General features: G+C 33.9%; 2 protein-coding genes across 6 annotated transcripts; both read left to right on the top strand.

Moving 5' to 3' along the window:
- Positions 1–502: 502 nt before the first annotated feature.
- On the top strand, positions 503–12,269 carry LOC7469943 (uncharacterized). Of its 4 annotated transcripts, none has more exons than XM_002323345.4 (28): positions 503–825; positions 925–1,016; positions 1,147–1,246; positions 1,520–1,624; positions 1,815–1,977; positions 2,377–2,497; positions 2,637–2,699; positions 2,826–2,906; positions 3,070–3,164; positions 3,264–3,414; positions 3,911–3,997; positions 4,333–4,452; positions 4,528–4,656; positions 4,741–4,838; positions 4,933–5,056; positions 5,167–5,274; positions 5,990–6,128; positions 6,762–6,872; positions 6,995–7,049; positions 7,180–7,255; positions 8,478–8,663; positions 8,762–8,872; positions 9,483–9,638; positions 9,737–9,895; positions 10,230–10,463; positions 10,764–10,937; positions 11,284–11,396; positions 11,496–12,269. In XM_002323345.4, the coding sequence occupies exons 1-28, from the start codon at positions 666–668 to the stop codon at positions 12,025–12,027; spliced, it is 3,843 nt and encodes a 1,280-aa protein (XP_002323381.2). In that variant the 5' UTR covers positions 503–665; the 3' UTR covers positions 12,028–12,269. The 4 variants fall into 4 exon arrangements, with proteins under 4 accessions (XP_002323381.2, XP_024443483.1, XP_024443485.1 ...); XM_024587715.2 differs by having other exon boundaries at positions 925–1,019; XM_024587717.2 differs by lacking the exon at positions 1,520–1,624.
- Positions 12,270–12,671: 402 nt separating this feature from the next.
- On the top strand, positions 12,672–21,299 carry LOC7469940 (cell division cycle 20.1, cofactor of APC complex). Of its 2 annotated transcripts, none has more exons than XM_052447823.1 (5): positions 12,672–12,784; positions 19,214–19,474; positions 19,660–19,929; positions 20,028–20,609; positions 20,732–21,299. In XM_052447823.1, exons 2-5 carry the CDS (start codon positions 19,244–19,246, stop codon positions 20,870–20,872), a joined length of 1,224 nt encoding a protein of 407 aa, XP_052303783.1. In that variant the 5' UTR covers positions 12,672–12,784; positions 19,214–19,243; the 3' UTR covers positions 20,873–21,299. The 2 variants fall into 2 exon arrangements, with proteins under 2 accessions (XP_052303783.1, XP_002323378.2); XM_002323342.4 differs by lacking the exon at positions 12,672–12,784 and adding an exon at positions 18,510–18,861.
- The last annotated feature ends 3,399 nt before the right edge of the window (positions 21,300–24,698 follow it).

Raw genomic sequence — 24,698 nt, 5'->3', positions numbered from 1 at the left:
CTTTTTATCTTCAAAACCCAAAAAATGATAAAAAAAAATAATGAAGAATCAACCCAAAAACTAAAAACTTTTTGAGATAAGATTTATTATCCCATGCAATTTCAAGGTGATATAACAACCCAATAGAGCTATATTCATTGAATGAAACCTATTTACACTAAGATTGATCATCTTAGTGGTCAGAATCGGTGTTAGCCAATATTTTTTTTTATACAACTAGAATCTGATGACTTTATCTCTTAAATAAAAAAAAAACTGAAAAATAAATTTTTTGATCCAAAAAAGAATTTATTTAGGTTTGTTTTTCTGCAATTGTAATGTAATTTGTAATTTTAATTGTAATATAATGTAATTTGTAATTGTAAGTTTGTAACTGTAATACGTTTTATTTACTAAAAAGAGAATGAAAATACCATGGCACCCTACCCTAAGTAAAGAAGAGAAAGAGAGTGAAACGGGGATCCAAATAAGTCGATGCACAGTCCGTGGATCATCAAGCCAAAAGTCCAGTCCATTAATAAACAAAACGGGCCACCGTCATTCTCTTTACGCTAACCAGCTCCCTCCTTCTCCACAAGCACCAGACGCAGAGAAGAATTAAGAGATCTGATCGAAACCAAATCCGAGTCAACTCAGCGAGGGAGCCACCCGGTAATTTTGACGGCATGGATCCGGCGAAGACTTCACTTGGTAAAATGCTATTGGAGGAGATCACTCCGGTGGTCATGGTCCTCCGTACACCCCTGGTAGAAGAATCTTGCCTCAAAAACAGCCTCTCCTTCATCGAAATGCTTAGTCCCTTTTGCGACTTCAATAACATCGACGGTTAGCTCTCGCTCTCTCCGCTATCTATTTCATGCTCCAATTTTTGAAGCTAATTGAGAGTAAAAGTTGAGATTTTTCCTTTGGTTTTGTTAAATGCAGTGCCTGTACGGACTTCGAGTGATCAGCCATACAGGCTACAGAAGTTCAAATTGAGATTATTTTATGAGTCTGATATTAAGCAGCCGGATATCGTGGTAGTCGTTTTGTTTGGTAGTTTAAAAAAATTAAATTTTGGATTTACAATTTAGATTAGGTCCAATTTTATTCTCGATGAAACTAAACTGCAATTTTGGCATTTTGATTATGTTCTTGTTGAACTAGGTAGCGAAGGAGCGATTAAAGCAGGTTATTACTGAGGCAGGAGAGAAGGATAGATCGGATTTGTCCACTGATCCTCTAGATATTAGCAATGTACTTGCAAGTAAGTTCACTGTATGAGAATGTAAATTTGTCAACACGTAGCTATTTTATCAATTGTGTACGATTTCATTTAACTTGTTTTTTTCTTATTCATTTGAATTGTTTTCTGCAGAGGTGAATGTTTTTATCGACTTTGATGCGAATTTATATTCTATTTTTCTGCTCCTTTGCATCTACTTAATTTTTTTAGTTTAGATGCTTTTAACTAATGAAATTTATTTAAGATTTTAACTTATCGAATCATTTTGGTGCATTTGAATTGTGATTTGTGCAGGCTCCAAATCTGAAATTTCACCATCTTGGTTTGAGATTTTCAATAAAGAGCTTGTACGTACTGTCTCTTTTTCCGAGCACGAGGCTTTTGACCACCCTGTGGCATGTAAGCTTTGAAAATTGATAGGAAGAGGGGTTGTTATTTATTTCCCCCTTTTTCTTTGGGCTACACATGCACACTCATGATACATGGGTTATTTGGCTAATGGGATGATAGTTCTTCAAGGTTTTGGTTACTGTAATCATAAAACCATTTTGGGTTTTATTCCTGAATTTATTTCTAATTTGATATGTAGGTGTTTCAGTTGTTTCTTCAAAGGATGAACAGCCTATCAACAAATTTGTGGACCTTTTCAACACTAACAAGTTGCCTTCCCTTCTCAATGACGGTGCAATGGACCCAAAGATTTTGAAACATTATGTATTGGTGCATGATAATAAAGATGGTCCCTCAGAGAAGTATGGTTTTCTTTCCTTTCTTTTTATGTTGGAAGGTATTATCTAAGTATACGATACAAGAACAATAGATAGGGGCAAGTGTTTGGTTGTATAATTAAATCTTTGTGGTTATTATTCTGAGTCAATGCCTTGTCCTGTTTTTGACTCGGTGCATTTAACAGAATCTTCCGTTTCAATCCATTTTCTGCTAAAAAGCATATCTCTAGGGGCCAAACTTTATATTTGTTACTTGTAATATCAATTTGTTAATTTGGTATTGTATCCTGCATTTTATTCCTTTAAATAACATTTTAACTACATTTCACTCTGCTAAGATTTTTTTCTTCTCTCTTTTAGGCAAGTCTTTACAACTCTGAATGTTTTTTGATGGGTTTTAAAATTTTATTTGTTTGATTTCAGGGCAACTAAAATACTAACAGAGATGAAAAATACGTTTGGCTTTAATGGCTGTCATTTACTTTGCATTAATTCTTCTCAAGATGAGCAGATAGAACATCAAGATAATCCTTGGGTTCCTTATGTAAGTTACTTTCTTGTATCATATATTCTTTTCATGCTTTGAAATATTTTACCACGTGATTTGTTTCTCTGTCTTGAGTTATTGGACACAATGAGCAAGATTAAGGTGGTGGCCTTATCTACTTTTGTGACATTGGCAGAAATTTGATTCTTCACCTAGTCAGGATCTTGGTTGTTATCTTAACATTGATGATTTTAATGAGGTAAATTGCTTTTATCACTGTTAGCATATGGTGTAAACTATATATTTTCTTTTGTTTCCTTATCTTTTATTTTGGGGTGAATTATTGTAGAGCTTTTAACAAATATACCCTACAAATTGGCAACAGATAAAGGATTTAATACAAGAATTATCATCTAAACATATCATTCCTTACATGGAGCAGAAAGTTCGTGTGCTCAATCAGCAGGTAGGGAATCTCCAGCATTCCTTTGTGCTTCGAGTCTTCTCACGAGGGGGCTTGCTTGCTTTCACTTGCACTACTCTGAAATCTAAGCTATTAATACAATTTTTTTTATTGTCTCTATGATTCCTTTCCCTTTCTTTCTCAAATCATAATTTATCATGGCTAGATTTCTGCTACAAGGAAAGGCTTTAAAAACCAAATTAAAAACTTATGGTGGAGAAAAGGGAAAGAAGACACACCAGATTCCTCCAATGGACCTATGTATGTTTAAAAAATACCTTCTTTTTTTTTCATGCCAAAGCTTTCTCCATATTTTACGCAAATTTTCCCTAATATAGGTTTCTACATTCACTGTTGAAGGTATACCTATAGCTCCGTCGAGTCTCAGATCAGAGTTTTGGGTGACTATGCATTCATGTTAGGAGATTATGAACTGGCATTATCAAACTATCGCCTTATTTCCACAGATTATAAGATTGATAAAGCTTGGAAGCGCTATGCTGGTGTGCAGGTATCTTCAAATTTTGTTTCTATAATTATTTGCTGTTTGCTACTCTTGATGACCATTTTCTAGGCTGTAATAATACTATGTGATTTCATATGGTGGATCTGGGATAGTAGTGTGATTATTGTTGGAAAAACATGGAGTGGTTTATTTATATTTATGCCTTTTTGTTCCTTACTCTAGCTTTTTGTTGTTTTGGGGTCCTATTCTGTGTGATAATTGGTGAATGTACCAAACAAACTTTTCTTTACCAGAACGTTTGAGTGCAAATCCATGCTTTTGAAGCATCTCTAGCTCTTGTAACTTTTATATGGCATGTGTATCATATATGTTTTGGGAAATGCTTGGTTAGTCTGTCATTGCCTGGAAAATTCTTTGTGTTTTGCCTGCCTACCAGAAGTTCCTTTATTTGCTTCTTGATATTTCTTCAAACTATATTATCTCAACATGTGAATCATCTCCTCTAGCGACATTCTTCATTTGTTTCATTGGTTCCATGCAGGAAATGATGGGGCTTACGTACTTTATGTTGGATCAATCAAGAAAAGAAGCAGATAATTGCATGGAAAATGCTTTTAACACTTATTTAGTATGTGTGTTTTTTCTTGCTTCATCCTTGATCTTGCAATATAAGGAAGAACGCTATTTCATCATTGTGGATAAATCCTCTTGGTTGCATTTTGCTCTATTTAAAATGACGCACATGCAACTCGTTTTTAGGCCTTGTAACTTGGCAGAGAAAGGGTGGTTAGTTTGCTAACTTAGCTTTATATGACCACTGGCCTAACACAATGGAGCTGGTTATTTACACATGATGCTATTAATCTGGCAACTTATTCCGGTCAAGTGAATCAAACAACAAATGCCACCTAGTTATGTACTCTTTCAACTTTGTCTAAGTATATCGAATTTGGTTTACTACAGAAACTTGGGTCTTCTGGTCGACAAAATGCTACACGCTGTGGTCTTTGGTGGATAGAAATGTTGAAGATGAAAGATCAATTTAAAGAGGCTGCCACTGTTTACTTTCGCATTTGCAGTGAGGTACTGCCCACTGTTTATGAAATAAAAAATGAATGAGGGTGGATTTATTTTTTACTGAGAATTTTCTTTTTGCAGGAACTGTTACATTCAGCTGTCATGCTTGAGCAAGCATCTTATTGCTACTTGTTGTCCCAACCACCTATGTTGCACAAGTATGGGTTTCATCTTGTTCTTTCTGGTGATCGGTATAAAAAATGTGACCAGGTACTTATTTTATTTACGCACAAATCTGATTATAGCAAATTGCATGATGCGGCTTCTGAAGATATTTGCCGCTTCCTCTTGTAGATTAAACATGCAATTCGTACATATAGAAACGCTGTCTCAGTATATAAGGGAACCCCATGGAGCTACATCAAAGATCATGTTCATTTCCATATCGGCCAGTAAGTTATTTCAAATTGATCCAACTGAAGTTTAACAAGCTGGGCCTGCAAAATTTGCAAAGCACAATTTTTTAACAGGGCTTATTTAACATAGGTGTTATGGTTTTCTTGGGATGTATGATGTTGCTTTCACACATATGTTGGAAGTCCTGGCCTGTAGCCATCAGTCCAAGGCAACACAGGAGTTATTCCTCAGAGAATTTCTTCAAATTGTTCAGGTGACTGCTATTTCTAAATGGTAGACTCTAACCCTAATTTGATATAGGTGGTATTTATTTTTCCCATTTCCCATTTCCCTGAGTTTGACAATTCATCTTGGATGATGTAGAAAGCAGGGAAAACATTTGAGGTATTAAGACTTCAGTTGCCTGTTATCAACATCTCATCGCTTAAGGTTGATTTTGAAGACCATCGAACCTATGCATTGCCTGGATCAGTATGTTGTTCTACTACTCTGTAATCTATAAATGTCACTTTTCCCTAATAGCTTTTTAAGATGCCTCTCCTGCTCTCCGCTTTGTTTTATTGATATCATTAAATTTGTTAGGGTGCATACATGCATCAGCCCTAGCATTTGCTATATTTATACACCGAACACAGATCCTCTCTCTCTCTCTCTCTCTCTCTCCGACTCTCTGGAAGACATTGAAAAATGATGCTATTTATCAGGAGGGGATTCCATGAATCTTTGATTCTGTGCATTATGTATCTTAAGCCTGATGTGCACATGACCTCATGGTTTTATCACTAAACCTTTTGGATTTATGAAGTTGGTTAAGAAATAACTTGAAGTCAAGTTTGTTGGTGCTGTAAGCATGGCCACAAGTACTAATTAAAATTTCACTAGAACGTGCAAAGCATCTTTTAACATATCAAATATCTTGTATTGTTGTTATCTATCCTTTTTAGGTTTTCCTAACCTAAATCAAGTGTGTTGGTGGTGTAAGCATCACCAAATATCCTAATGAATGCTCATATAAAGTATCTCTTGAAGATATCAAAATCTTGTATTGCTGCTATCAATATATTTATGATTATGATTGTCATAGTTGTAGTTTTATTGTCTCTTCAATTGGAAGACTGTCTGAATTCTGAAAGTGGTTTAGATGATCAACTATAGCTGATGCTACCTTTCCTTTTAAACATACCAGACTAGTGTTAAAGAAAGTGTCTGGCGTTCATTGGAGGAAGACATGATCCCGTCATTGCCTACTGTCAGGACTAATTGGCTGGAACTACAATCAAAGCTTTTACCGAAATATAAAGAATCAAACATCTGTGTGGCTGGAGGTATGAAGGTGATATTGTTCTATGGAAAATTGTGTAAATCTTCTTTAATTTATAAAATACACTATTCTATATGTTAGGAATGAAAATTTTTGATCTTGCTTAATTTTTGCCTATGTTCAACTCAGGGTTATTTTTGCTATGTACAGCAGCAAAACTGAATGTTTCTTAGTTTCTATGCATAATATTATTTGGAGGTTTTCTTTTAATACGGGTCATTAAGAGCACACAGCTTGTGAAATTCTGTCACTGACACTTCATGTGGTGTTTGGATTTGAATTTTGTTATTGAGAGTTTTGTTTTGTCGGGAATAATACTTGCAGTGCATGAAGAATATTTTGAGACTGCATGTTAGTTTTGAACTTGAATTTTGATGAAGACTCAGATTCATAATGCATACAAGTTATTTAAGAGTTTTGTTCTGTCAGCAATACATGAAAAATAATTTGAGAGTCCATGTCTAGTTTTGTTTGTTACCGAGAACAGGAAATATTGGAAAAAAAGGGTTTTGATTGCTTATTTATTATGTAAGATTGTTAATCAGTACCAGGTGCACAAAAAAAAAGAAGGGACTAAGGGGCCTCATCCGTTGTATTGCCTTTAGTGGTATAACATTCTTTTATTTTGTGACTGCAGAAGCAATAAAGATCGCTATTGAATTTAAGAACCCCCTGGAAATCCCTATTTCAATCTCTAGTGTTTCTTTGATATGCGAGCTTTCTGCAACATCAGATGAAACGAATTCTGGTGAGTTACAAGCAGTTTATCTCTAAATTTTCTTTCCTTCTCTTTCTTCTTTTGTCAATTTGGATGAGGGTAAATTCATAGGAAAAAGAAAACAGGTGATCACAATTTTAATGTTGACGCAGATGCAAGTTGCTCAACTGCTGGAATCTGGAATAATGAAGAACATGAAAACTTGAGGTATTTGTGCAAACCTTTTCACAATCTTTACCTAAATTTTGTTTGTTTTCAAGCCAGTTTCCTCCTATGGTGCTCCTGGATTCAGTGTCATTCTTACAACTGCTAACTTAATTTTGCTCGCTTACTGCAGAGAGATAATATCAGACACTTCCTCATTTTCCTTGTCCGAGGTCAACATCTCACTGGGAGGGGGTGAAGCCAATTTGGTGAGTGCTTTCTTTGAACTGTGGAATGAATTTGCAGTGACTTAACACATTTGAAATTTTCTGAACTTTTTAGAGTCATGGTGTGTTATCCCTGTTTTCTGGTGCGTGTGAAAGAGAGAATTAAGTGCATCACTATATGTACGATACCTCTGTGCGATATTTCACTGCATGGATTTTGTAAGTGGTATTGTCGCCAGTTAATCAAATATTAGTGTGTGCTGCTCACTTTAAAAATTCGTGAAGAAATCAAGTTAACAAATGTGTCGTAATGATGATTTCCAAATAATAATTTTGTTTTGGAAAATATATTTGACAAAAATGACCATTTGTGTAAGAAGGTATAAGAACTAGTAATGACGTTGAGGCATGCAAGAACTAGTCGCTACTTTCAGTTTTCTTATAGATTCGTATCTTTTCTTCAAACAAATGAATTCAAATTAAACATTCTCACTTCTATTCGAAGCTGTAGTTGATTTACTAATCTTTCTTTTTTTGCAATTATTTCCCTAATAGAAATATAATAATGTTGCAATTCTTATTTCTTTCCTTTCTTCTTGATTTTTTCAAGAATGAATGATTTTGCAATTCTAATTATAATATATTGTACTGAATTTCAATTTTGGATGGAGCTAGTCCTCTTTCTTGGTTTTAATTTCTTTGAATGACAAATTGGATATGATATGGTCCCAAGTTAGATTATAATATTTTTATGCATTTCTATGCTCTATTAATGTACAAATCAATGAAAATTTTATGTAAGCACAAGTACATAATAAATGGCACCCACACCCCAAAATTTATCTCAGGTTCTGCCATTGGAGGAAGGCCTGAATCTTTGAATTTGTTTCTTTGTCCACCCGCATTTTCTGTAGTTTGATAAACCAAAACTTTAATAGTGCAAACCAAAATGGATTATTTGTCATAGGCAGTCCATATGGAAAATACTTCAAACCAGAATATAGCACTGAAGATAGTGTAACCAAAACTTAGTATATTGACATTTCTCCATGTGGATGTTTTTCTATCTCTATAAGAGTCTAGTTGGTTCTTCTATCTCTGTAAGAGTCCAGTTGGTTTCTCTATCTCAATAGTCATAGTTACTGTCCTCTTGTCGATGATCATAGATACTTCTCTTTGATACAATGCTCTCCTAATATATTTTGCTCAATAGTCACCGTCATTTTTGGAAGTCATGTTTTGACAATCCTATTTTCCCTTTCAGGTGCAACTAACAGTTACTCCCAAAGTAGAAGGCATTCTAAAAATTGTTGGTGTCAGATGGAAATTGTCAGGTTCTGTGGTTGGTTTTTATAGTTTTGGGTCTAATTATGTGAAAAAGAAAATTGCAAAGGGAAGAAGGAAAGCTAAGCAATCACCCGGCAATTACTTGAAGTTTATAGTGATCCAGGTACCGACATCCTGCCCCCCCACACTGCTCCTTTGGATTTTTTATTTATTTAGATTAAGTTGGAATATCAATTTTTAAAAATATTCATTCTTGTCCAGAGTCTACCCAAGCTTGAGGGCTTCATTCATGCTCTACCTGAGAAGGCATATGCAGGACATTTACAGAATCTTGTTTTAGAGTTGAGGAACCGATCAGAAGTTTCTGTAAAGGTATGCTTTTTTCCCATCATTCTAGTGTCCTAATGAATAATGTACTTTGTGTGCCATTGGGTAGCATGCTTCTTGTATTTGTGACCCCACTGGCTATTGTATTGCAACCTTGTGATTTGGAAAATTGAATCATGTTGACCTTTTAAAGATTGATTTGATGATTTCAATGTCTTAATATTATACTTGGTAAATGTTTTGGATCTACAGCTGTAGAGGCACAAATTTGATTCTTATGAATACCCACTTCATCCAAAAATGTTAAAGGTTAGGATGGTTTCCAAATTTTTCATTCCAAGACCTCAGTTGATGGTGCCCGAATTGGATAATGGCCTTTTTTTTAAAGAATATTTATGTTTGAAAGTTTCTTAATCTACTAGACTGCCACAATTTATTATTATTTTTTTAAAAGAGTTTCTTAATCTCTTAGACTGCCACAAGTTACCATGGTAACTTTGAGTGAAAGGAAGAACCCAACTTGCCTATATGTCAGGCTTTGTTAATTTTTCCTGCAAATGCTAGCATAAATACTGTCTATTAGTAAGATGCATTAATGAACGGGTGCTTCTAGTGTCTTTTCTGTTTTAACTTTGTTTATAATCTTTTTTGGCAGAATTTGAAAATGAAGACCAGCCATCCTAGATTCCTAAATATTGGGAAACAAGAAGATTTGGATTTAGAATTTCCTGCATGCTTAGAGAAGAAAACAAATGTTAGCCCACCTGCTAATCCAAAAATAGCATCTCATGGTGTTTTTCTATTTCCAGAGGTCAGAAGTTCACCTTATGCATTGGTTTGTGGCATTTAACATAAAATTGGTATCTTGCCATTTTTAGTTATATACTTGCTGTTGCCTTTGTATTTCAGGATCTCTCAGTGCAAGGGGAAAATCCACTATTGTGGCCTCTTTGGTTTCGGGCTGCTGTTCCTGGAAACATCTCCTTGCAAGTAGTAATATACTATGAGATGGGAGATCAATCAAGTGCCATGAGATACCGAATTCTACGCATGCATTATAATTTGCAGGTATGTGCTTGAATATGATGGGGATTTGTTGCTTTTCTTCATACTTCATACTATTTATAATCCCGATAATAGCTTGAGATCATACCAAGCTTCTAGAGCTATCAGTGCGAAATATTGAATGGGTTTTCTGATATCAAGATAAATATTGTCATGGATGAATTCAGAATAATTTATACTTGTGCTATATAGATATTATAATACTGATACTGTTCTTGTTCGTCTTTCAATTGTTAAGAACCAACTATCATTAAGTTGGTGATGCATGTGATTTCTCTTTGTTGATCAAACACTTTTTACTTATCTAATGTGATTCATTAAAAATCTTTTCCAATAGGTACTACCATCATTGGATGTGTCATTTAAAATCAGTCCCTATCCGTCAAGATTGCAAGAGTTCCTTGTGCACATGGATGTTGTCAACAAAACTAACTCAGAGAGCATCCAGGTTAATCAGCTATCAACCATTGGAAGCCACTGGGAAATTTCTCTGCTTCAACCCATCGATACAATCTTCCCTTCACAATCTCTAATTGCTGGCCAAGCATTTTCATGTTTCTTTGTGCTCAAGGTTGGTACAAGAATCTGCATTTTCAGGTTAAGCATTTTTGAAATTGCCCTTCCCTTGCCTTTTGACCTTTTACCTCTTCCTTTCTCTCAGATTAAACGTTTCTTTCTTCCTATCTTCTTCTATTTCCTTGTTCTGTTGTTTAGTGCGAAGCTTGATGTGCTTACTGCTAACTTGTACATGGATAATATTTCCTATTGTGTTTTGCCAATGCCCTGTAAATTCATTTTCATGGCCCTTTAAATTTCACCTAATTATGCTACGCATTTTAAGCTGATCAATTAAATTATTCTTCGTCTTCAGAGTTGTAGGAAATCATTAAGTACTGAAGAAAGTACCTCATCTCTTTTCCCTCACATTGGAAGCAATGTAAGTTTGGTTCCTGATGGTAGCAAAGGAGCTCCTTTTGATACATCCAAATCACCTTTGGCTGGTTTCCACGATTATGAAAGGTTGCAGCATGGAATTTCTAATCAGGTTGGTAATATCCGAATGACAATCAAATGCGGTGGCTGTTTTTGGTACTGTCAGCATTTTCATCACTATCACCACCTAGACCACCAACACAGCTGCACAGCCACCTTGTTTTTTTTTGGTCAAAATTCTGAGTGACAACTTTGGACATCCTTTACAAGCTGTAGTAAGTGTCAAGCCTAGGATTTTGTTATTTTGTTTTGGGTGCTCTGTTTAATCAAAGTTGCAGGTAAGCAACAATAGTGGCAGTTAATATTTTATGTTCGGTTGTGATCAGTCATCTCATTTCCTTGCACTGCCTTTGTTTCTTTATTGGTCATTTTGAGCCTTCTGTTTTTGTATGTATCAGGAAGCTGAAAATGCAGTGGACTTTATTTTGATCTCTCGGCCACTAAAAAGCAATTCTCAGCCTGGAGTTGCAGACGCACATCATGTCTTTTCTCATCATGCATGTCATTGCAGGCAAGAATATACAAAAGCGCTTCTGGTTTGCAGTGGCTGTTCTGTTTTTTCTGTACGTTCTTCAATCATCTAGTTGTTAATTATTATTTCCATTTACAGCACTGCGAGCACAAGTCCAATATCATGGGTAGTTGATGGACCTCGAACCAGACATCACGACTTTTCTTCTTCATTTTGCGAAATAAATTTTAGGATGACTATCTACAACTCATCGAATGCTCTTGCATCTATAATCTTAAAGACCCTTGATTCCACCAGCATTAGTGATCAGCTGAGTGATGAAGCTTCTGGAAACCAAGTTGGGTGGCATGATGTGTCTCTAGCGAAGGACAGTAAAATCGAATCTGATGCACTCAGAAACCATGTTCGAAAGTCACTATTACCAGAAAGTGTCTCTCCATTCATCTGGTCTGGGTCAAGCTCAACCGGAGTCCAAATCAAGCCGCTATCCACAACTGAAATTCCTCTTCAAATATGCGTGTTCTCCCCTGGTACATATGATTTGTCAAACTATGTTTTGAATTGGAATCTTATACCAGTTAACGATCATGAAAGTGTAGGAGAGAGAATACAGTCTTCAGGGACAAGCCTGGGATATCCCTACTACCTTACTGTTCTCCCATCAGATTGATTCTGGTTTGTGTGCCTAGCTTTGTTGTTTTTAGGTGTTACAGAGGATGGTCCCTCTTGTAGTTATTTTTGCAACCTCGGCATGTATATTATTCCATCAATGTATTTGTTATTATTATTTTTTTTCACAAAATAGAAATAGAAAAAAGGAATTAGTCATGTACTAAACATGCGACATTGTTTTGACCATTGAAAATAACAGAGGGAATGGAAATGAGAATCCATTGGACTGTTGACTTTTCATATTTTTGTATTTTATGAATTTATTTTGCTAAAAAATAGAAAAAGTACATGTAAAAAATATAACGGATGTGCCCACTGATTGAGTTGGTAAGCTGCTGGATCAGCTAACTAGTGTGTACCATTAAACAGCTCTCACCGGTTCAGTCTTTGGATGATCCATTAACAACCATTACTAGTCTGTAGCAAGAAAATTGAATGCATGACAAACAGGCTTTTGAATCTAGTTGGAATTATTACCTCAACAATTGCATTGATTGTTATCTACTATTCCTTGGTTATGTGTTTTCAAGGAGTACCGTCAGTTTGTTTTGAACTATTTGCTTTTTTTTAGTTTTTATGGCAAGAGATTTTGTTTTTGTAAAATGATCTGGCAAAATAGCATATAGTGTGGGTTGCATGCGCGTGACAGAACACCTCTCTTCCCATTGCATCCCATCCCCCTCTTCCTTTACTCCTGATAACAAGTACCACTGCCACCACCACTACTCACATCTTCTTTGCTTCAATAATTTCAGGTATAATCTACCTTCCTCCTTTATTAATTTAATTTTTTTGTGCTAATTTGTGATTATGTTAGGGGTTAGGTTAGAGTTTTTTTTGTGTTAGTTTAGGCTTTTGTTGGTTTTAATTAAATTTACTATAAATTATGTTAATTAATTATAAAATACATCAATTGGTTGATAAATTACATTATTGGGGAGAAATTGATGAGTTAGGTTTTTGTTGATTATGATATGGATTTTGGTTTTTTTTTTTGTTAGTTTAGGAATTTGATGATTTTAGTTAAATTAACTATAAATTATTTTAATTAGCTTAAAATTATACCAATTGAGTTGATAAATAATGTTATTTAGGAATAAATTTTTATGAATTATGATCTTGTTGATTATGTTAGGGTTTAGAAATTATTATGTTATTATAGCGGTACTAATGTCGATATTTCTATTGGTATCACTTGTAATGAACTAAAAAAGTTAATATATGAAGGCTTTGAGTGGGATTTGTTTTGAAATTGAAGTTGACATTATTTTGAGGATGTAATACGAGGGTGTGTCTAAATCATTATGTTGGTGTGCCAAGTTCTAATGATGAAAATTTAAATTCAATGGTTGAGTTGGCCATAGAAAATGAGTTGCAAATTTTAAAGCTCTACTTGAATAATATACTTAACAAGAAAACCCTTCTACTATGGAGTTCAATTTGAACCCAAGTTACACTCAAAGGACTATATAAGCATCACATGCAGTTAGTTTGTCTAGTATCGATAGGATCAATGGTGATGCAGTGAATCTAACATTGACATAAGAAATTATAGATATGAAAGTGCGATTGGGTATGCCAATTGTTTTATATTGTTATGATAACTCTGAACTAAGTGATGACGAAGATGACAATAATGTGACGACATAGTTGGGGATGATGAGTTAGTTGGGCATTGTTGAATTTGAGGATGTTAGTGGGTTTGCTCAAACGATATGTAATGATTAGGCTTTAAGTTGTAAGAATTCAAGCTTAACTAATCAGTTGGAGGTTAGACAAACTTTTCAAACCAAGTATGAATTAATTTCTGTAGTTAAGCGGTGACATATAAAGAATTCATTACAATATAAGATGCAACGTTCAACCATAACTTATATGCAATTATAGTATACATATGAACCGACATGCCAATTGTATTTACATGGGGGCATCACAAGAATTCTGATTCAAAGAACCTCATACATGTATCAACTCAATTGTTATGCGAGGTCATCATCAAATTGACTAAGACTTATCAATAATGTGATGATGACCACTGTCAAAGATGAAATAAGTATTTACATCTCTACCATTCAAGCTGCCATATATAAGGATTTTTTGTGTGATGTCTTATACCATAAGGCATGAACAACTAAACAAAAAGTATTAAAACAATTATTTGGTTCATATAAGGAGTCCTTTCAAATGTTGCTTAGAGTTTTATTAGCTATTATAGAATCAAATCCAAGTATAGTTGTCAAGTGGGATCATAAAATGATTAATGACAATAAAACATTATTTATAAGAGTATTTTAGGCATTTGGAGTTTCAATTAAAGGGTTTAAATATTGTTGTCCATTGATAAGTATTGATGACTCACTTTTATAAGAAATACAAGACAAAATTATTGATTGAAGTTGCTTATAACGAGAAAAATAGGTATTTTTTTGTGATGTTATGCTTTGGTCAAATAAGAGACAAAGATTAACTAAACATGACTTTTAGATTTACTTCGCTAATATGTCATAGGTGGGCATATCAAATTATGTATAATATCAGATAAATATGTAACAATTAAAAATTCAATGGCACATACATGGCTTGAGCTAATTGGGTATCATCATCATTGTTCGTGATACTTTTTCAATAACTTTAATATAAGGTTCAAAGATGTGGCGTTGAAGAGAATATTAGAAAAGATATATCAAGGACCTGGAAGAAGTTTGAAACATGTTATATTGGAATGATTTAAAGGGATGAACATATAAAAGAATGGCTAGAATTTGAAACTAAAGAAATATAAACACTCCTATATGATGGTGATCGTAGTTGTGACAATATAATGACTAATTTATTAGAGGTTCTTAATAATGTCTTAAAATATTTTCATGGCTTGTCTATAATGACTATATAGTTGATGACCTTTTATAGGTTATTGTGGTGTGTACGATGCCAAATAACGAATCTACCTCCTAGATCAATGGAATTTTAAATGTGTTAAGATTAATCATAAAATTTTAACGGTGTTTTTCTATTTTGTATCTTTAATACCCGACTATATACTTTATAATGTAATTTTATACCTTAAAATATTAAAGTTTACAATTATTTCCTAACATTTTATTTTTTTCAATTCATTTAATTTAATATCGAGTTGGAGGAGCCTATTTATTTATTATTTCAAGAAGGCTATAGGTAATTGTTAAAAAGTTCACATGAATTTACAGGAACAAAGTGCGAGTGTTATTTTTTGGATGACTATGCTTAAGGAAAGAAAGAATCCCTGAAATTTGTGTTTAGCTAGGAGTATAAACTAGAAAGAAAAGGATAAAGGTCAGTTTTGTCATTTTCATAAATTTAAAGGGTATTATGTCATTACTCGGTTAATGCCCTATGACACGTTACAAGTCAAACAATTTTTTTTAACACAAAAAAACCTAGATAACCAAAAAAATAATAATCCAAGAATGTGGATTACAAACTCCTTTTTTTTTTTTTTGATACGTTGACAATTAAATCAATTCGGGTCAAACATAATTAACTTGTTAAACTTACGACCCAGATCTAGAGACCGTGATAACCCTTTAAAAAGCAAATCAAAACCAACACAAAACATGTAATGAAGACAAATTCAAAGTAGCTTTAAAAAAAATATTGAGATAATAATATATTGGATCAAGCTTTATTTTGTGGCTTAACCTGCTAAAATTGTGACATGAGTCATAAACTTCATTAGGTTAAATAATTTTGTTTTTTTTTTAATTTATTTATTTTACTTAAATATATGATAAAAAAATAGAGATTTAAAAAAAAAGAATTAAAAGAAAAGATTGAAATAAAAAAATTAATGATAAAAAGGGAGATGAGAACATATTGAATTGACCCGTTTTTAATGGTTTAATCTTTAAAACCCGTAACCTAGGTTATGAACTTTATTGAGTTTAATAATTTTATTTTTAAATTTTATTTTTAGCTAAATATATGATAACAACAATAGAGAAATTTTTTCTTAAAAATAATTAAAAGATGTGATTGTCAGCAAAAACAATTGAAGGATAAAAAAAAGACAGATGACACGTTATTTGCTTTTATTCACATTTTAGCCGCCAATGGTGGCTGAAAAGTCATGAGTTGGTTTTTGGGTCAAAACCCTATTTTTAAAATTTCTTTTTGCCAATAAACCCCTAAATAACACCCTTGTAACATTAAAAAAACTAATTTATCAAGTTAAAAATTGAGAAAATGGTCTAAGAACACAAAATCAACCCAATAAAAATTTTCTTTCTTGGCTTCAATCTATTCTTCAAGCAATATTGATTCTTCAAGCAATATTGAGGTTCAAAACAATCACAATCAAACTTCTCTTGTAGAATGAAACTTTTTGACATTAAAGTTGATATTTTTAGGGTTTGGAATTAATGAAAATTGATAATTTTCTCTCTTATATCTCAAACTCAGGGATTGAAAAATAAGAAAAATGGATCTTTGCATCAAAATTAGATTTTAAAAATTATAAGGATTATGAAGGTTGAAAAGAGAAAGTAGAAGGATAAAAATAAATTTTCAAATAAAAAAATAGATGGATAATGAAATTTTAGTGTGTTTTACAATTTAGTCCCCTATATTTTAATTTGCTTGAAACTTAATAAATTTTATCAAATTATAACCCAATTTAGGCATAGAAAGACACTAAAAAAAAATTGAGAACAAAAAGAACTTGCTACAATAAATGTCCTAGGTTATTTAATATATAAGTTACTAATTCATTGGTCCATGCTATCTTGCGGATCAAAGCAAAAATAAAATAAAATTAAAGTGCAAAAAACAATATCCAGGTATTGGTGATATATCTTCTAAAAAAAAATAGATTTCAATCATGAATTGAACAACATATTTATCTAATATTGAGATAGAAAAAATAAACATGAGTTGACTAGCAAAATGTACGAGGATAATCTTGAAAAAAAATCAGAAAGCTCAATTCTGAATTAACTCAATATTAAAATATAAAATCAATAAAAAATAAAATTTAATTAAAAAGAACCTAATTGAACTTAATTCAACCAAGCAAACTCACAATTGAAGTCATACACTTCTTTGGATTCAATAAATTTCTTATTCCAGATATTATTTTTCATTTGATTATATAATAATAAAATGCATGATAATTTTTTATATGAAACAACTTTTTTAGAAGTAAAAAAAACCATGATAAGCACGTGATGCCGAGATAGTAAAAGTTAATAATTGATAACAAATGATGATATTGTATTTTTTTAGGTTTGAGCAAAATAAAAAATAAATCATCGATAACAAATAATGAAATTATATATATATTTTTTAAATTGAGGGGAAGAAAAGGCATTAAACAAAAAAACAAATAATAACCTAGATGTTGTTGATTAATTCATCAATCATGTGACCCGACTCATGAATTCAATTGGTTTTAATAAATTTTTTTAACCCAAATAAAAATAGAAAAAAAAACTAAAAGGAGTCAAGTGTGTGGGCCTGGTGGCCCAACGTGCCTGGGACTTAAGAAAACAACCTAGGCATGCTGGGTCATGTTTTTATTTTTTCTTTTAATTTCCCATAAGGGCAGATGATTGTCCGCCCCATTTGTTAAAAAAAAAAACGACAACAAACAACCTGTCGTCTATATTTTGAAGAATCTAGTGACAAGAGATTGCTGAAAAAACAAGGCTTCGATTTGTTTTGGCTTTAAAACTTATTTTTCAACCAAAACACCTAGAAAACACCTTGATAAACCTATATATGGCTCCAAAAAAACTTAAAAAACAACTTAAAAAACAAAATTTAACTCGAACCCAAAAACATTCATGCGGTAAGATCTGTCTCCTTGGGCAAGGAGAAGGAAAAAAACACCTAGGTGAAACTACCTTTATGAAATGAAACCCATTGACACCAATTTCAATTTTTTTGATGGTCAAAATCATCGTCAACAATCATTTTTTCTTGTCTATAATGGAATCTGAATCCTCTCTCTCCTCTCACAAAAAAATTGAGAAATGAGGGAAACGAACTTTAATATCAAAATTAAATTTTTGACAGTTAAAAAAATCGATAACCTATAAACTGAAAAAATTGATGGATCAAAATAAAGTTTTTGTATGAAGTTTGGAGTCATCACCTATTATACTTATCATTTTTACTTTGGTTATGTGACTTTCAATCAAACTTTTTTTTCAAAAAAATTATGTTTTAATTTTGGTTTAAAAGGTTTAATGATGAAAAAAAAACTAAAATAAAATTTCAAAAAAATTAATGTTATAATCTATGATGATTTGTAAAAGGATAAATAATAAAAAAATACAATAATTTCTACACATAATTTAGTTTCTGTTAGTAACATTACTAGCAGTACTAATAATAATAATAATAATAATAAGAAGCGAGACGACCATGAAGAAAGAAAAGGATAGAGGACAGTTTTGTCATTTTAATCGATAAAACAGAATAAGCATTCAAAATTTTAGTGACCGTTTAGCGCCACCGGCTTACCAGAAATAGATATTTACGCGCTATGAATTGCTTGTCCTCCACCCCTCCCCTCATTCTAATTTCTCCTTTGCTACAATTAGATTTTAATTGCTTTTGTTTTTTGTTTCTCTCACTGCTAATTCCCTTTTTCTTTCTTTCTTTTCGTTACCATCATCGTCATCTCTTAATCTGCTCTCTCTGTCACTCCGTTTGTTTTACTCTTTCGCTCTGTTTGTGTTTCTTGTTCTCTCTGTGAACCATGGATTCTTCTTCTTCTTCGACCACAACTAGAATGTTTCATCCTCGAAGCGCACTTCGAGAAAACCCTCAACGGAAAAAATCGTATGAAAACGTGAGTCTACAAAACTATATATGAAGGATTTAATTATGCGGTTCCTTTTCTTTTGTTTAATTTCACTGATTATTGCAGTTGAGTTGTTTTGTGTCTCTCAATTAATTGATTAAGTGATTTGAGAATTAGGGTTAGGGTTAGGGTTAGGGTTTTCTTTTTCTTTTTTGTGTGTGATTCTGTATGTGGGTTCTTTGTGCCTATCTGTTTGATGAATTGCTTCGTAGAAAGAAGGGATTCTGGGTTTAATTGATTTATTTTGTTATTCTTATTAAGTCGAAGATTACTAAATCTTACAGTTTCGAATGATTATATTCTTTTTGGGTTCTAATTCAGATTTTCTTGTTCTGGACAGTTGGATCGATTTATACCAAATAGGTCAGCTATGGACATGGATTTTGCGCATTACATGCTCACTGAAGGGAGGAAAGCCAAGGAAAGCCCACCTTCACAATCGCTATACCAGAAGCTTTTGGCAGAGGCGTTCAATATGAACGGAAGGCGAATTTTAGCCTTCAAGAACAAACCACCCACCCTGGTGGACCCTATCCCGTTGTTTTCATCATCATCAGTTCATTCTTCTAAACCTGTCAAGCCCCAGCGGCACATTCCTCAGGTTCATGCATGTTCTCATCTTTTTTATGCTTTAGAATCACGGGCTTGGCTTTCAATAGCATAAGTTGATAGGGATTTTTTTATAGTTTACAGATGTAGTTGCTGATTGTTTCTGTTATTTGTGATATCCTGTCTTTGACTAATTTTGTGTCTAAATTGATTGAATGTTTGGAATTGATTTTGCAGAGACCAGAAATGACATTGGATGCCCCTGACATAGTGGATGATTTCTACTTGAATTTGTTAGATTGGGGCAACAATAATGTGCTTGCAATAGCTCTTGGGACAACCGTGTATCTTTGGAACGCTTCAAATAGTTCTATCTCAGAAGTAGTCACTGTTGATGAGGAAGATGGTCCTGTCACTAGCATTAGCTGGGCACCTGATGGACGTCACCTTGCTGTAGGCTTGGACAATTCTAATGTCCAGCTATGGGACTCTGCAACTAATCAAATGGTTTGTAACTCTTCCATTTATTTTGGAAGTCATTTATTTCTTTTTTAGTTGTGATATAATCTGACTGATAATTTCTTATTAACGTGTCATTAATGCAGCTAAGAACACTCCGAGGAGGTCATCGATTGCGAGTGACGTCACTGGCCTGGAATCATCACTTACTTACAACTGGAGGAAAGGATGCTAAAGTCATCAATAATGATGTGAGAATAAGAGAACACATTGTTGAATCATATGAGGGACACCGACAGGAAGTTTGTGGATTGAAATGGTCAGCTTCAGGCCAGCAATTAGCAAGTGGAGGGAATGATAACCTTCTTTTCATATGGGATAGATTTATGGCCTCTTCAAATTCACCAAGGCATTGGCTTCACAAGCTCGAGGACCACACAGCAGCTGTGAAAGCCCTTGCTTGGTGTCCCTTTCAGAGCAATCTGCTAGCCTCGGGTGGAGGTGGGAATGATAGGCACATTAAATTTTGGAACACCCAGACTGGCACATGCTTGAACTCAGTGGACACCGGCTCACAGGTTTGCGCTCTTCAGTGGAACAAGCATGAGCGGGAATTGCTTAGCTCTCATGGATTTACAGAGAACCAACTCATTCTATGGAAATATCCATCCATGGTAAAGATGGCAGAGCTCAGTGGTCACACTTCTCCAGTCCTCTTTATGACTCAGGTATTGATAATGAACTGATTTTAAATCATAGATTTCTATAAAAATTTATGTTGCCTGTTAGAGTATGAAACTATGATCATATTAATTTATAACCTTCTTCATTGCTGTTATTTTTTTTTCAGAGCCCAGATGGATACACAGTGGCATCTGCAGCAGGTGATGAAACATTGAGATTTTGGAATGTGTTTGGGAATCCAAAAGCGGCTAAACCTGCACCAAAGGCAATTGCTGAACCATTTGCTAATGTATCCCACTTCCGCTAACATCATGCAAAAGCAACAATGATTCATTGTAAGTTGTAGCTGGCAGACAATTTCTTATTGGGTTGAGGATGGTTAACTGCAATATCTTGTAGACGTACTTTTCTTTTTGCCACTAATCATAAGAGAGAAGTCAAACTAACAGTACATCAAAGACAGAGCAAAATCTGAGTTACAGAGCGAGTTGGTCGCCCATGTAGTAGTAAATGCAGCGATTTTGTCATATGGGACATGTACAGGCACAGCCATGGTTGCAATTACATGATAGGGCACATAGATGTAATGTCCTAATACATAATGTATATTCTTTTTAGAGTAATAAAACAAAATTAAGAGATACTTTTCTTACGTGCAGGACATGTGCCGCCATGTGATCATGTATTTTCCCTTTTTAATTTTATATTTGCCGCGGAACTTGTGGTTTGCCAAATGCTTTGTGTTTTAGATTTGGTAATCTTGGTTTTCTTTTTATCCTCACTGCTGTTTATGATAGTATTGTTTGTTTTTGTATTTTTAAAATATTTTTGAAAAAATTTAATTTATTTTTTAATGTTTTAAATTAATATTGTTTTAGTGTTTTTAGATAATTTTAATGTGCTGATGTTAAAAATAAAAAAAATATTATTTTGATGTATTTCTGAGCACAAAATATTTTAAAAAATAACTATTATCATATTTTTAAACACTCTCTAGTACTATATAGATACACCTTTATTCTCTTTTTTAGATGCATTTGAATTCCACTACAATGACCTACTAGTGTTAGCAGACCACCAGTTTTTTTTTAAGAGTTTATTTGATATTGTAGTAATAATTATTTTGTAAAATATTTTTTATTTAAAAATATATTAAAATAATATTTGTTTTATATTTATTTTTTATATCAACATATCAATACGATTAAAAATACATGATATAATCAACAAATAATATAATAATTTTTTTTAAAATTTTTATAACATATGGAAAGTGAGTTTTACCCAAAATAAAAAGGGAATAATTTCTAGGAAACCACTGTTCAGCCTTAAATCTCAAGTTTCTTATTATTTTCAAGACTTGTTTTGCAGTAACGAAGGTATCACTCTTCATGGCTGTAATGATCTAAATTCTGCGAAATTATCTTCAGATGATGCAATCTCTTCTAAGGCCAGTTTCCAAAGATGAGGTCAATAACGCTCTAAAGGCTACGAATTCTTATAAGAATGCAGGTGCTGTTGGGTTGTAAACAATTTTTTATAAGACCTTTAGGGATGTGGTGGGGGACTGTTTATTCTGTGGTTCAACATGCCTTTACAACAGGCCATTTCCTGTAAACTTTAGCTGAGGTCTCTCTTGTGTTGATTTTGCTCTGTCTGGGGATTTAATTTCTCCAACTCAAACTAGCTTTTTTCCAGACCGGCTTGCTTCTGATAACATTTTTGTGGTTCGAGTTCCCTTCACACTATTCGGGAGAGTAGAAAACGTCAGAAAGGAAGGGTTCTGAAGATAGATTAGCTAAAGCCTACGACCGAGTTGATTGGAGATTTCTTCAACAAATTCTTATAGACTTTGGCTTTCCTGATCTTTAAGGTTTCTCTGATTATGAAGTGCGTTACTAATTCATATTTTTCAATTATTTGGAATGGTCAAAAGCTCGAACCTTTTTAACCGAAGAGGGGTCTTCGTCAGGGAGACTCTTGTGTCCATATATCTTTTGTTTTATGCATGGAGAAGAGACTCTTGTGTCCATATATCTTTTGTTTTATGCATGGAGAAGCTGTATTCGTTAAATGAGAAGAGGTTTGGAAGGGGTGAACGGCGTCCGATCTTTCTGGGTACAAATGGGCCTTCAATTTATTATTCGCAGATGATGTGATGTTCTTTAGGAAAGCAACTATTGATCAGGCTCGTGCCATGGTTTTAACCCTTGGGCTGCTACATTACTTTCTGGGTACAAATCCTATGTATTCCATGTAGACTACATGGTTGCCTAGGGTGGTTTGTGATGAAATAGCTTAATGTGCTCACCAATTTCTTGGGCTCATAGAGATGGAAAGCAAGGGGCTCATTTGATCGATTGGGACCTGCAGGTCACTTTGTCGAAATCTAGTGGGAGACTTGGGTATCATACAAGCTCGTGAGTGTAATACTGCCATGGAGTTAAGCTTGAGTATTCTTAATTATGAGCCTGGCACATTGGGGTTAAGGTTTTGCATGCAAAGTATCTGCATGCCACTGATATTTTTTTTTCTCACAGTGCTCCTCGTGGTGCTTCTTCTACATGGAAAGGCATTATTAAAGGTCTTGACATGCTTAAGGAGGGTTATTGCTGGCGAGATGGTGATGGGATCGATGAGCATATCTCTCTGGTTTGATAGTTGGTGTGTTGGAAGACCTTTATGTTATGGGATTGAGCGCGTTCCAAGTCAGCCGCACTTAGGTTAGTGATGTTATTTCTGATTCTGGAGGTTGGAATTTGTTCCTGCTTCACGTTTTTGTTTCCTGCTAGCTTTCGTACTAGATACCATCAAAGCTAGCTACTCATCTTCCCATGTATGATTGTATGGGGGATTAGGAGAATATGGTCTTCTTCTTCGGATGTTTCTTATACAGTCCTACTTCTGGCAGCATATTTAGAGAATGCCTATTGCTCAGAAACATAAATTGTTTATGTTGCCAGCAACATGGAATAGATTATTGACAAATGAAAGCTCAATTTAGCGTAACTCGATCGGATCCCTGTTCCATATGTTCTAGGTGCCATCAATCTACAGAAACTGTTCCCATTGAAGATTATGCATCGTGAGGTGATTTGTTAGGCTTCAAGGAGTTTGAAAAGTTTGGCGTGAAACAACAGGATTGGTAACTGAGGTTCATCCCGCGATAATAGGGGGAGGATGTCTGGTGCACTTACTATAGACACGGGTATTGCAATGGCATGAGTGATCCCTAGAGGAACTTGTCGAGCATGGAGGCAAAATATTTCTCTGAAGGTCATTCTGCCCAAGCTTTTTTGGGTAATGCAACAAGCTACAAGCGTTAGGAATGGCTGATGATGATGGTGCTGAGGTCAAGTGTGTTACAACAGTGATGATGATGAGATCGAGTGTGTTATCATAATTGCCAACACTTGTTAGGGTGACAAGGTCTGATTTTGACCTTGGGTTGCCAACATGGTTTGAGTTAAGAGATGTACCTGATTGATGAGTTATTGAAGGTTTTGCTGGGTAGAAATGTTCGTGGTAACATGTAGATATATCGTGCTTCCCGACCCATGTGTGTCTTTGTTGTATGCCGTGAAATGACTTGTAAATGTCAAAAATAAGTTTTAGAAATTAAAGGCTTTTTGATCAGTTTCTTATAAACAACATCAATTGATAAGTTTCAAAATCCAAGATGCTTAGGAATAAGACTGATGTGTTGGATAATTGATTGATCTTTTAGTTCAAGCAATTTGATTCATTCTTCATAGTTAATGTATATGGTGACTTGATATGGAAAGCCACATGGTTGGTAACTAGTAGCAAGTGATGCCTGGTAAGCTAGATGATCGATAGTTGTGGTAATGGTAGGTGATGCCTGATAAGTCAGATGATCGATAGATGTAGTAGTAACAGATAGTGCCTGATAAGTCAGGTGGTTATTAATTGGTACCTGCAAAAGGTCTCTATTTATGGAGGTGGAGACTCTTCGGTGGTAAAGTCAGTAACTTTATAGAAAGAAAGTGTAATGATATTTTAGAAACAGACTCTGAAAATATGTATGCTGAAAATATTAAGAAGAAATAGATTATGAACCCTTGACTTGAAGGATTCATGATGTATTTATAGCCTATGAATTTCGTCTTTTT

Source organism: Populus trichocarpa, chromosome 16 (genome assembly GCF_000002775.5).
Source record: "Populus trichocarpa isolate Nisqually-1 chromosome 16, P.trichocarpa_v4.1, whole genome shotgun sequence".
Taxonomy (NCBI): Eukaryota; Viridiplantae; Streptophyta; class Magnoliopsida; order Malpighiales; family Salicaceae; genus Populus; species Populus trichocarpa.
This window is presented reverse-complemented; position numbering and strand designations above follow the sequence as displayed.

Coding starts and splice junctions, on each gene's coding strand:
- LOC7469943 (XM_024587715.2), top strand. CDS start 666: ATGGATCCGGCGAAGACTTCACTTGGTAAAATGCTATTGGAGGAGATC. Junction 826..924: donor CGACTTCAATAACATCGACG/GTTAGCTCTCGC, acceptor TGTTAAATGCAG/TGCCTGTACGGACTTCGAGT. Junction 3,165..3,263: donor GATTCCTCCAATGGACCTAT/GTATGTTTAAAA, acceptor TCACTGTTGAAG/GTATACCTATAGCTCCGTCG.
- LOC7469940 (XM_002323342.4), top strand. CDS start 18,769: ATGGATTCTTCTTCTTCTTCGACCACAACTAGAATGTTTCATCCTCGA. Junction 18,862..19,213: donor GGAAAAAATCGTATGAAAAC/GTGAGTCTACAA, acceptor TGTTCTGGACAG/TTGGATCGATTTATACCAAA. Junction 19,930..20,027: donor ACTCTGCAACTAATCAAATG/GTTTGTAACTCT, acceptor TCATTAATGCAG/CTAAGAACACTCCGAGGAGG.